At 46.1% G+C, this 13,188-nt stretch overlaps 2 protein-coding genes and 1 long non-coding RNA gene across 3 annotated transcripts in view; all 3 read right to left on the bottom strand.

The window, feature by feature from the left end:
• The window catches only part of LOC115142481 (EVI5-like protein), a 63,215-nt gene extending 55,310 nt beyond the window's left edge, over positions 1–7,905 (bottom strand). Inside the window, 1 exon segment of the mRNA XM_029681984.2 lies at positions 7,495–7,905. The gene's annotated coding sequence lies outside the window, so the exon portion shown is untranslated.
• A 594-nt stretch (positions 7,906–8,499) lies between these two features.
• LOC135559818 (uncharacterized) lies at positions 8,500–12,564 on the bottom strand. Its single transcript, XM_065000693.1, has 8 exons — positions 12,554–12,564; positions 12,417–12,453; positions 11,768–12,303; positions 10,964–11,685; positions 10,414–10,506; positions 9,267–10,252; positions 8,984–9,095; positions 8,500–8,719 (listed from the first exon to the last, which is right to left on the bottom strand). Exons 1-8 carry the CDS (start codon positions 12,562–12,564, stop codon positions 8,610–8,612), a joined length of 2,607 nt encoding a protein of 868 aa, XP_064856765.1. The 3' UTR covers positions 8,500–8,609.
• Positions 12,565–13,183, bottom strand: LOC135559899 (uncharacterized). Its single transcript, XR_010458589.1, has 3 exons — positions 12,994–13,183; positions 12,833–12,886; positions 12,565–12,725 (listed from the first exon to the last, which is right to left on the bottom strand). It is a non-coding gene; the product is annotated as an uncharacterized LOC135559899 (long non-coding RNA).
• Positions 13,184–13,188: the final 5 nt, after the last annotated feature.

Here is a 13,188-nt window from a genome sequence, read left to right as displayed (position 1 = left end):
CTTTGTGCATGACACAAGTCATTGTTCCATCAATTGTTTACAGACAGATTATTTCACTTAAATCATAATTCCAGTGGGTCAGAAGTTTACATACACTAAGTTGACTGTGCCCTTAAACAGCTTGAAAATTTCTGAAAATGTCATGGCTTCAGAAGCTTCTGATAGGCTAATTGACATAATTTGAGTCAATTGGAGGTGTACCTGTGGATGTATTTCAAGGCCTACCTTCAAACTCAGTGCCTCTTTGCTTGATATCATGGGAAAATCTAAAGAAATAAGCCAAGACCTCAGAAAAACAATTGTAGACCTCCACAATTCTGGTTTATCCTTGGGAGCAATTTCCAAACACCTGAAGGTACCACGTTCATCTGTGCAAACAATAATACGCAAGCCGTCATACCGCTCAGGAAGGAGACGCGTTCTGTCTCCTAGAGATGAACGTACTTTGGTGCAAAAAGTGCAAATCAATCCCAGAACAACAGCAAAGGACCTTGTGAAGATGCTGGAGGAAACCGGTAAAAAAGTATCTATATCCACAGTAAAAGGAGTCCTATATCGACATAACCTGAAAGGCCGCTCAGCCAGGAAGAAGCCACTGCTTCAAAACTGCCATAAAAAAGCCAGACTACGGTTTGCAACTGCACATGGGGACAAAGATCATACTTTTTGGAGAAATGTCCTCTGGTCTGAAGAAACAAAAATAGAACTGTTTGGCCATAATGACCATCGTTATGTTTGGAGGAAAAAGGGGGAGGCTTGCAAGCCGAAGAACACCATCCGAACTGTGAAGCAGGGGTGGCAGCATCATGTTGTGGTAGATGGCTTCATGAGGACTGAAAATTATGTGGATATATTGAGCAACATCTCAAGACATCAGTCAGGAAGTTTAAGCTTGGTTGCAAATGAGTCTTCCAAATGGACAATGACCCCAAGCATACATCCAAAGTTGTAGCAAAATGGCTTAAGGACAACAAAGTCAAGGTATCACAAAGCCCTGACCTCAATCCTTTAGAAAATTTGTGGACAGAACTGAAAAAGTGTATGTGAGCAAGGAGGCCTACAAATCTGACTCAGTTACATCAGCTCTGTCAGGAAGAACGGGCCAAAATTCACCCAAATTATTGTGGGAACCTCGTAGAAGGATACCCAAAACGTTTGACCCAACAATTGAAAGGCAACGCTACCAAATACTAATTCAGTGTATGTAAACGTCTGACCCACTGGGAATGTGATGAAAGAAATAAAAGCTGAAATAAATCACTCTACTATTATTCTGACATTTCACATTCTTAAAATAAAGTGGTGATCCTAACTGACCTAAAACATTGTATTTTTTACTAGGATTAAATGTCGGGAATAGTGAAAAACTGAGTTTAAGTGTATTTACATTTCCGACTTCAACTGTAGTTACCTTTTAAGAAAGCAATGCAAGAAATAACCTTAACATCTCTGAAAATATAACAATAGTCTTCCTCTGAAAACTAATCCCCTAAATTACTGGCATCCCCATTGGTCATCTCACCAGGAATCACTCCAGTCCAGCTACAGTAGGATGTACACCAGGGGGGGTATACAACAATGTCATTGAAGCCAGGCTGTAGTCAACTCTGTGAGTCATGCTCGGCAACAGCAATATGTGGGACAATTGCTGCTCTGGTTATCAGTACATTAAATCTCTCTAAGGGTAACGGTAGGACAACAAAAAAATAGCACTGAATGTACCTGAATGCAGAAGTTCTCCCATTTAGTGTGTCTGGAGGTTGCATGTTGTCCTTCCCAAACGGCACCCTATATAGTGCACTACTTTTGATCAGAGCCTTATGGGCCCTGGTTAAAAGTACTGCACTATTTAAGGAATAGGGTGCAATTTGAGACACCACCATGGTGACTTGGGACTGCAGAGTACTGGAGATGGGGTTAGCCCTGGGGGAACAAAGGCTGTACCCAGCACATGAGGGAGCCTCAATGTGAGCCCTGTTGTGTGTGCCCTGTTGTGTGTGTAAACAGCAGCTTCTCCCTTGCCGTGAATGGGGCAGCTTCAATGTGAGCACTGTGTTGTGCCTATGCATGAGTTTGTATGTAAACCGCTATCCACGTGCACAATTATCACATTGTGTGTGCGCCTCAGCACTTCCTATCCTCGCTCCCACTGTCCACAGCAGACAGACAGACCTATTGTACCCCCAACTATCAACCCTCTCTATCCCCCATTTCTCCCCCTGAACCCCTAATCCACCCATCCCATCCCCTCCTCTCCCCTCTCTCCCTCCTTGTACGTGTTGTGCCTCCCCCTCAGGCCATGCTTGACATCAAGGGCAGCCCCCACGCTAAACCCCCAGTCATACCTCCTGTACGCCCTAACCTCGCTGTTGCTACATCTCATTTACAGCTTTGTTCCCATCTGTCCGCTGACACGTGGCTTGCTCCTCAACGCCACAACATCCAAGTGCATGCGACTGGCAGCATCCAAAATGGCACCCTATGATCTATATAGTTTGCTACTTGGGAATGGGCCCTGGTCAAAAGTAGTCCACTATGTAGTGCCCAGTTCTTCTCCCACTCTGGTGTCTAGGGTTAGCATTATGAACCCTGTGCTCTTCTGACGTCACTGCTGTTGACGTATTCCCTCTGATTCTGTAATGGCTGCATATTAACCCTCGTCTCTAATAGGCTTGACCTCCCCTAGTCATCCAAAATCATCATGGCAATGACAGCCTGGTCTCCACATGACCTTCCTTGACAAAGTGAATTATATATACATTCGTTATATCGGTCCAAGGCCCTGTACAGCAGATGTTATCTAGAATCGAGATGAATCTAATGAATACGTTGCTTTGACGGTAAGCTTGAATGATGACCAGACACATTTGGGCTAATTAGAATGGCATATCATCCGGTGAAGCTCCCTCAGACTACCCAAGTTCCCTAAAAGTAAGCATATTTAGAACAAGAATAGCTTCCTGAATTCCTAGTTTAGCTATAAGCGCCCTCCTGATAATCACGTTTCCATGAATACCAAGGGGAACATGGCTTTAAAATACACACTTCCACCATCCTCCCTCCAAACAAATTCCAAAGCAATGCGATGTGACTAATCATTTATTCTGCAATGGTAGTGAGTGTATTGTCGGAGGGGGGGCTAGGCCGATCTGACCCTGATCAGGTGATTCAATAAGATACAGATTAAAAGGATCACCAGCACTGCTGCGTCATCCTCAAACGGATTACAAACAGATTAAACACTGTGCACCAACATAACCCAGGGTGCCCTTGCATTTGCCTCGGCATGAACAGAAAATACACACATAAACGATACATGGGATGTCTGTGGGATTGGTTTAAGCCTCACTTTCCCACAGTAGATGAACCAACCAGATCCCCTTTTCTGGGGCACTGATCCAAACTGATCTGGGGCCAGTATAGTTAGTGCGGCGTCAAACAGAAACCATCCGACCTATTACTGGCACACCTGTGCCACTTTGGTACAATAGCCCCGGGACATTGTGTCACCAGTTGATTGTGTGTTCATTCAGCTCTATTTTAATTAAAGCCATATGAAACCTCCCTCTGGGGTTTCAGAACAGGTCTGGATAGTTTACCACACACAGTGGAATGGGCCAATAGAGAGGTGACGTTAATCATACTCCCAGTGAGAATGAACTGTGAACTGAGGTGAATCATTCCTGTACATTACCAGACACCAGTGATCCTAGAAAACAAGTGCAACCAAGACAACAGCTCTGGTGAAATGGTTGCCCAGGCTTGTTTATCATAATAAAGGGCAAGGCCCTGTTCACCTGACTAGGTGGAGAAATAGATGGGGGGGCGTGGTAGTGGGCATGACCAACGGCGCCTTCTCCGACCAACATTTTTAGAGGCCCTCCCATGGCATCAGAGATAAAATGTTGGTGTTTTAAAGCAAATTTTTCTGCTATTTGCAATTCTAGACATTTTGTCATGGGGAAGAGAAAACATTTTACAGTTTTAAAGCTAGTTTCCTGAAATTCTACACATTTTTGCTATGTCTTATGTTGTGTTCTTATGCTACACTACATGACCAAAAGCTTGTCAAACATCTCATTACCAAATAATGAGCATTAATATAGAGTTGGTCCCCACTTTGCTGCCATAACAGCCTCCACTCTTCTGTGAAGGCTTTCCACTTGATATTGGAACATTGCTGCGGGGACTTGCTTCCATTCAGCCACAAAAGCATTAGTGAGGTTGGGCAATGATGCTGGGCAATTAGGCCTGGCTTGCAGTCGGCGTTCCAATTCATTCCAAAGTTGTTCGATGGGGTTAAGGTCAGGGCTCTGTGCAGGGCAGTCCAGTTATTCCACACCAACCCCGACAACTCTTTGTGCAAGGGGGCATTGTCATGTTGAAACAGGAAAGGTCCTTCACCAAACTGTTGCCACAAAGTTGGAAGCACAGAATCGTCTAGAATGTCATTGCATGCTGTAGCGATAAGATTTCCCTTCACTGGAACTAAGGGGCCTATCCCGAACCATGAAAAACAGCCCCAGGCGATTCATTATTCCTCCTCCAAACTTTAGTTGGCACAATGCATTGGGGCAGGTAGCATACTCCTGGGATCGGCCAAACCCAGATTTGTCCGTCGGTCTGCCAACTAGTGGAGCGTGATTCATCACTCCAGAGAATGCGTTTCCACTGCTCCAGAGTCCAATGGCAGCAGGCCATACGCCACTCCAGCCAATGCTTGGCATTGCGCATGGTGATCTTAGACTTGTGTGCGGCTGCTCGGTCATGGAAACCCCTTTCATGAAGCTCCGGACAAACAGTTCTTAAGCTGACGTTGCTTCCAGAGGCAGTTGGGAAGTCGGTGGTGAGTGTTGCAACCGAGGACAGATTATTTTTACGCGCTACAACACTCAACGGTCCCATTCTGTGTGTTTGTGTGGCCTACCACTTTGTGGCTGAGCCGTTGTTACTCCTAGACGTTTCCAATTCACAATAACAGCACTTACAGTTGACCAGGGCAGCTCTAGCAGGGCAGACATTTGACAAACAGACTTGTTGGAAAGGTGGCATCCTATGATAGTGCCACGTTGAATGTCACTGAACTTGACAGTAAGGCCATTCTACTGCCAATGTTTGTCTATGGAGATTGCATGACTGTGTGCTCAATTTTATACATCTGTCAGCTGAAATGTTTGAATCCATTAATTTGAAGAGGTGTCCATGTACTTTTGTATATATAGTGTATCTGAGTGACTCAAACATTATAACAAAATCAATGGGGGGCCCCATGCCAAGACACTTGGAGAATTTTAGGGGAAACACTGCCATGTTGTTTTTGTATTATCACCCCTCTAGTATGTGAGGTCTCTGAAAAATACAGTTATACTGATCTGTAGCATCCTGTATCTGGGCAAATAATGGTTTGCTTTGTGAGTAACTTTAACTAGTTACCATTCTATTACCGCTTTATTCCGTGCTGTAATGTAGTGCTACCAAAATGACAGGAACAACACACTACAAGGGAGCTTGTAGTAGCTGCAGTAGGGCAGGATACTGAAGTTTTAGGCTTGGTATGTCAGGTCATGGAGTTGCTCCCAGTATCTCAGCGTCAGCAGCACAGCAGGATAATGGAGTGGAGCCTTTAGCACAGGGCAGGCCTCTGCTGATCGCTACAACCAACCAACCACAGTGAGAGAGTTTGTGTGACGAACAGATAGAACCTGTCAGAGATGCAGAGACAGAGAGACCCTCACAGAGATGCAGAGACAGACAGAGAGACCCTCAAAGAGATGCAGAGACAGACAGAGAGACCCTCAAAGAGATGCAGAGACAGACAGAGAGACCCACAAAGAGATGCAGAGACAGACAGAGAGACCCTCAAAGAGATGCAGAGACAGACATACAGAACCTGACAGCGATCCAGACAGACACAGAGATCAGGACAGGTAGATGGTATCCCTCCCTCCTACTTCCACGGCCCTTATTGTGGCATTCAGCAGGTTGTACAGCAGAGGCACGCCACAGCCAAGCCAGTGTAAAACACAAAGACTGTTCATCTGGCAACACCACACAGGCCTATTAGGTTATCATTCATTCACAGTTCACCTCAGCATGGATTGCCATAGCAACAGCAAGTAGCAGGGATGATGAGAAAGAAGTGAGGTTTAGACAGCCGTGTGTGAATGCCAACTGTCACTTTTACTGAGCTGTAATGTTCAAATGTCCCATCTGTGTGTGTGTGTGTGTGTGTGTGTGTGTGTGTGTGTGTGTGTGTGTGTGTGTGTGTGTGTGTGTGTGTGTGCGTGTGTGTGGTAAACGGGTATAGCATTTCTTTTCAAAACAAGGTCATGAGGATGTGTGAAGATCAGATAATTGTTTTCTTGAGAGCCCGTGTATTTCACTCTCTGTATGGTGAGTGCATTTCCTAGATAAGGCTAAAAGCAATGACTTGATTTCTCACTCAACACACTCTGTGCTGGTGAAATCTACCCAGCGCTTTCACTTGGTGGTGTATGTCTCTAGTCTGTTCTATTCCACCGTTTATAATATTAACCATAATTGGTCTGAAATGTAAGGTAATTTATTCCTTGAATAGTAAGTCCCCAAAAGAGACTGAATTCAGACGCCTGGGGCAGAATACTTCACTTGTTTATTGTCAGCCATAATAGCCCTTCCATAATAAAATGTTAGCCACAATCCATACTTTGAGATCTTCTGCTCTCATGATATTTTGGAGTAAAGCCAACCCAAGGCACATCCATTTCTGACTACAATATTCTAACGGCGGTAGCATGCCTTCACTAGCAAAAAGAATACATCTGAAGGACAAATAACCTGCGTTGTATAGGCTACAAAGAACTGGCTGAGGATGTAATTCCGTGGGTTTATGCCTGTTTCTGTTTGTGTGATGGCACTTAGCCCGGATTTCAGGCCAATATGCTGATGCATATGGCTGCTACCTACCTGTACAACAGGCTCTCGCGCTGTAGATGATGCTTCAGCATCTGTCACCAATTCAAATTGCAGCTCAAGCCTATGTCTTGCAGTGCAAGAAGGCCATTCAAAACGTTGCAACGATTGTAAAACGATGTATGAAATTGAGGCCGCGCAGGGGAAGAGGCTACAATGTGTCATCTTATTTCTATGCGTAAAACAATAGCCTACAGAAAAATAACGGGGATGTAGCCTATTTCGGCTAATTTCTTTTTCGCTTGCCTTCCCTTTCCATTTGAGGGGCCTATTCGCTTTCCGGAAATATGCAAATGAAGACCACTGTATTAATTCGACGAGAGAAATGGAGCAGTATCAGCCCCGCTGTCGCCGAGTAACCTCTGATGAAGATTAAGGCTTCCTCAATGTAAAAATACACAGGGTCTAAGTGCTTTGTTTAGGAGCATAAACGTAAACTTCGCTCGATCCATCTACATGCATAACAAATATTTATGTGACACATGCAATTATAACAAGAACAACAGTAAATAATACATTTATAAATAAAACAGTAATGCCTACCTGAATGTTCCCATAATCGAAGCGGCTCTTGCTCGTAGCTGCTATGTCATGCCAACACACGGACACCACGAAACTAGCACAGAACAAAACCTTCACAATGTCGACTTCGGCGCCGTATGAAAAATACAGTACGAAATGCTACGCCGAAGCCATCGCTAGCGCTGCTGTTTTATTAGAAAATGCGAACTCGCACAGCTGTCCGTCTGTCGGCGCTTCCTCAGAAGACGTATAACTAGCTACAGGCTACAACTACTAGACACGGAGCTGTCCACCCTATCTCCCCTGTCCTCTCCAACTGTGTAATAATACAAATAAGGCAGACATTAAAAAATATAGCTTTAAACAGCAGCGTCAATCATAAATAGAAATCATAAACAGAATGGAGTGCTTCAGCGTTTCTACACCTTTTGCCATGAGGTGGTACACACACCAATCAGATTACAACACAGACATGATTGGCATGTCTAAAGCCAATGAATTGACTTAATTAAGGTATCCTTTGTAGTGACACCGCAATTATCCACTCGTGTCTATTCTTTATTCTGCGGGGAGGCGGGGCTTGCATCGGCATACGGTGGTGTGCTTACTGTATGATATTGAGTATAGTGTATTAGAGATTTATTCCCTCTCAAGAAAGATAAAATTAGGGAATTATTCTAATGTAACTCTTATTATGTAAATTGCAATTAGGTTAGGGCATTTAGCCTATACCTATATAGCGACAGGTAGCCTAAAATATCTGTCGTTCTGCCCCTGAACAAGGCAGTTAACCCAATGTTCCTAGGTCGTCATTGAAAATAAGAATTTGTTCTAAACTAACTTGCCTAGTTAAATAAAGGTAAAAATAATGACTGACAAAGTGAACCTACTCATAACAATGATACTGTACACAGCAAATTGACCTTATGAATCTATAGCATGCAGGTGTGTCTGTAAAAAAAAGTAAAGAAGATCAAAATAGCTGAACGTTGTGTTTATTAAATTAAATGGGGGTGGGTAATAAAAATGAGTTGTGAATAGGGGGGGTTGTCTCCCTCTTCTGGTGGCACTGGTGTTTTTTAGAAAGTGGGTTGGGGGAGGTGGTATCAGGGTTTCCCAAACTCGTCTCTGCACAGTTACTTTTTGCATCTTTTTTTGCAGGGGAAACAAAATAGTCTTGCCAGGGCAGCTGTGATCCGCGGGAAGAGAGCCTGTTTTTTCTTCGGCTCATCTGCAGCCACAGTACCTGAACAGGTGACATAGAACAGGGCATGAAATCAGGGTCGTGTTCATTCAGGCACACAGTAGCAAAATGTTTTGAAACAGAAAACAAAAACAAGAATTTGTTATTGGCAAGTTCAAGAATGTTCCTCCCTGTTTTAGTCTGTTCTCTTCCATTTAGTGGCTAATGAATAAGACCCTGATAACTTCATCATAGTCTCCCGTCCTTACATTACAATAGTGTGCTGAAGACAGACGCACATGTTGACTGACAGAAATGAGGACTTACTATCATTGCCAAGAGGAGACACCTTGTTCTTCTTCTGGTCCTTATTATTTCTTCGGCTCTTCTTTCCTGACTTCCTCACTTCTTCCTTCATAGCCTCTTCCTTCTCCTTCTCCTTCGTAGAGAGAGAAACAGATTTGAGTTGATGCCTCACAATCAAACAGCCCAAATAACTAAACAATCTACTGGTTCTTGTCTGTCTCACATGTGTGGAGGTGATGTCCTCGAGGTCTGTGAAGAGGGCACAGCTGTTGGGCTCGGAGCTCTCAGAAATGTAGCTAATTACCTGGGACTTGGCAGAGATGGCTGAGCTTACAATGGTCTTCTCCAAACCAGTGCTGTCATCAGCCATCTCCTCTAGGTCCTCTTCAAGGGATTCCCTCCGGGCCAGGAGCTCCTCGGTGAGGGTGACGTCACTCCTTGAGGAGGTTGAGGAGTGTGACCTCCCACTAGCACGGCTCCTCCTGGCTCCAAAATGGCCGCCTGAACTCCAGTCCTCGGAATAGTCATCTATGACTTGTGTGATGGTGTCCGCCATGCACCTGATGGCTGCCTCACCACCAGAGCGCGCAGCACGCAGTTGAGCCCGGTTGGAGTCCGAACGCAGGGACAATCTTTTAGCTGCAGTCTTCACGATGGCCTTCACCGCATCCTCCCCAATGAATTGGATGCTCTCCTCCAGGCCAAAGAGGACAGAGATGTCAGCATACTTCAGGGCATTCTGGACCTCCAGAAAGAGATCCTTCATCAGCCTGAAGGGGTCATTGGCCCTCCTTGTCTGGGGGGACTCTGAGGCCTCCAGTCGGCACATGATGCCGTGGAGGATAAACTTCAGGGTCTGGGGGCTCATGACGGTGGCCCAGGGAGTGCTGCAACTGAGGGTGTCCTCCTCGATAAGGACCTTGCCTGGTAGGAGGGAGGGAATCTTCTCAAGGGCCTTGGTGGGCATCAGGGAGCTGTCACTCACATCGGACACCTCAGCTTCTCCCACCTCTTCTTCCAGGGTCTGGGAAGGAGCTGCCAGTGCTGCATGGGTGGTCGTCACAGAGTTGTCCTTCAAGGAGGAGCTGGGCACTACCTCTTCTTCATCCAGGCAGGGTCTGGGCAGAAAAACGTCCAGAGTCTGGGCAGGAGCTGCCCGTGCTGCCTGGGTTGAGGTGGAGGGTTTAGGGTATGAGACAGTCATGGCACTCACAACCACCTCCTCTTCGTCCTTGGGTGAAGAGGGACACGGAGAGTCAGGGAACCTTTCCCTGGCACCGGAATCCAATCCTAAGAAAATACACTCATATTCTGAAATGGTTCAAAGCCACATTCATGTATAACACTATGCAGTATCTAGCACATTTACTATAATGGTAATACACGGGTTATTACACAGGTTATTACATTGTTATTACTGGTCATATGGGTAAAACAGGTTATAAGTGTACCTTTCTGGATGATGAGCCTGGCCTTGCAATCGTCGTTGCAGGTACTGTTCAGGATGTCTCCCACCCTGGTGGTCAGGACCTGGCAGATGGCCCCTGGTCAAATCAACATTTATTTAATACAGGGTGTCAAACTCATTCCATGGGGGGGCGAGTGTCTGCGGGTCTTAGTTTTTTCCTTTCAATTAAGACCTAGACAACCAGGTGAGAGGAGTTTCTAACTAATTAGTGACCTTAATTCATCAATCAAGGGTGGAGTGAAAACCTGCAGAAACCCGGCCTTCTATAGAATGAGTTTGACATTTGATTCAAAGTAATACTTCACACATAAAATGTCTCCAAACACTGTATAGAAAAATAAGAAAAAGAGAGAGAAAATGAAAATACCATTACTGACAATAAGAGAAAAGAAAGAAGGGGAATGTGTGTGTGCAAAAGACGGTAAAAAACAACATAATAACTAACCTAGTGCCTCCTTGTTGTCATCGGAGAGGAGAGGGAGCTGGAGGACTGGAGGGTCAGGAAGCTGCCCTTCTCCAACAGAGCGGCCCACCTCCCACGGGACTCTGTCCCTTCCTCCTGCCCATGCCCACTTGACCAGGTGGAGTCGCTGTCCCACAATTCCTCCTCGCTGGATGTGTTCCCCAGCCGTCCCTATACATCCAGTTAAATTTGTCATTCCACATAATGTCTCTACCTGGTGGGGTGGTCGGCAGACCCAAGAAGTTCTCCAGCAGATTCTTAATGGCCCGTTGGATGAACATGTACAGCACGTCTGTGAAGAATTCATTGGAGAGCCTACGGTTGGCAGCCAGGTCTTTCAGGATGGGCTCGGACCTGCTCTGGCGGGCCATTGGCCTCCTGCCCATACCGGTGTCCAGAAGCATCTGATACACCTTGCAGATGAGCTCCTTCCCAAAGTAGTGGACCTTCCCCCTGAAGATCATGTTGACCAGCTTCCATGAGGACAGGATCTGACCCAGGGGCTCCACTGCCGGGGTTGACTTCATGTCCATGATGTCATTCAGTGAAACATCATCCTCACTGCTGAACTCCTGGCGGAGTTCCCGGTCAGTGTCAGAGTGCGCCAGATGAACAATAACATCAAAGATGTTACTGGCTGTGAATCCTGCCTCTCTGTGGCCGGTGGTGGGAGTGGTGGTCTGGCTACTCCTTCTGCCGCCATGCCCAGACCGGGAATGCTGGGAGTGCTGGCAGTCTGGGTCTCGTCCATCTCCCCAGCAGGGCTGCTGGTCTCCCCAACTTCCCTGGCCTCTCCCCAAACAGGGCAAAGACAGGGAGGGACCCCTTGCTAAGGACTTTATGGACGTCACTTCCTTTGGGACTCCTCACTGACCCCAGTTCTCCCAACTCTGGCATGTTGGATGTGCTCGATCCCTGTGACGACCCAGGCCGACTCCCATTCTGGCTGTTGTTGCCTCTTCCAGACCTCATGTGGTGGATCCGTCTGGCGGCCTCCTGGGCACTCTCACAGGCATCCCTGAACAGCTCTGAGAAGATGCTGGAGAGCTTCTCTTCTGTCAGAGTAATACCTGGATGGGTGTTCTCCAGGTCATCCTCACCAGAAGAGAAGAGGTCCTCCTGGGCCCTTTTCAGGATGTTACTCACAGACAGATCTGTTATGCCCTGAAGCTCCTTGTCGGTCTCAGAAGGGGGAGTGGGCGGCTGCCCGCCCAGGAGCCTTCCCTTCGGCTCAGAACTCCGCTGGTGGAACTTTTCAGAGACGATCTGGAGCACACCTGACCCCCAGCGGGACGAGTCTGACGACTCTGGTCTGGAGGTCCTGTGCAGAGCCATCACTGGGAGGAACACCTCACTGGAGACACACACCACCCACTCGATGATTTCATCCAGGTCGCCTACTGTCACGTTCTTAGAAAAAGAAACAGAAAACAACCATCTGACAGCTAGTAGTTTTTATGTTACAAGATAGTTGTTTCAAATGATCACTCCACCCTTGAAAGCAGAAAAAATGCGGGACTTACCATTTGTTTGAGGAACTTCCTGATAAGCTTTCTCTGACTGGAAAACAAACAAACACCAGGAATCATTGGCAACTTAAACTAGTGTTTACATAGATTATATTTTTTCTGCACATATAGAGGTTCACAGCAGGACTCACGGGTGAGACATCAGGAAGTTTGTTAGAGAGAACGCCTCAGGTGAAATTGGACAGGAGGCATCATCGCTCTTAACCTCGGACGTGACATCACTCTTTGGGGTCAGGAGGTCATCAACAGATGGATAGGAGATCATTATCTCCCCATCATTAGGTGTCAGGGGACCTGGGGTTTCTGAAACAGAAGACAATCAGAATTACCACCGAACAAGCTAGTGACCACAGTAAAGATTCTATTGAAGTTGTATAATCAGAAATAAACACTGTGTCACCAAAACCCACCTGTTGTCTCCACCTTCGTCACTTTAGTGCCCTTCTTGATAGCTGGCAGGACACCTACAGAAAGAGGAGAGTCGTAGATAATAGTGGATCCTTCCACCATATATCCTTTTAGAATTGCATCAAAAAATCCAAGATTTTTGGAAGTGGAGATCAATACTCACTGTAACTGGTTGTTAGAGATAGAAGCGTTTGAGGCAGTGCCAACACACCAACTACTTGGCGGCTTACGTATATCACCCCTGACTTAGCCTCCCTAGACTTTTTAGCCTTGATAACATCTCTGGCCTTCTTTTCTGCCTTTGGTATATTGGCCTCTCGGCTGGGCCTGGGGCCTTGTGGGGGCTTCGGCACAAGGT

Source organism: Oncorhynchus nerka, linkage group LG15 (genome assembly GCF_034236695.1).
Source record: "Oncorhynchus nerka isolate Pitt River linkage group LG15, Oner_Uvic_2.0, whole genome shotgun sequence".
In the NCBI taxonomy this organism is placed as follows: domain Eukaryota; kingdom Metazoa; phylum Chordata; class Actinopteri; order Salmoniformes; family Salmonidae; genus Oncorhynchus; species Oncorhynchus nerka.
The sequence above is the reverse complement of the archived record's forward strand: the minus strand, read 5'-3'. Positions and strand labels throughout refer to the sequence as shown.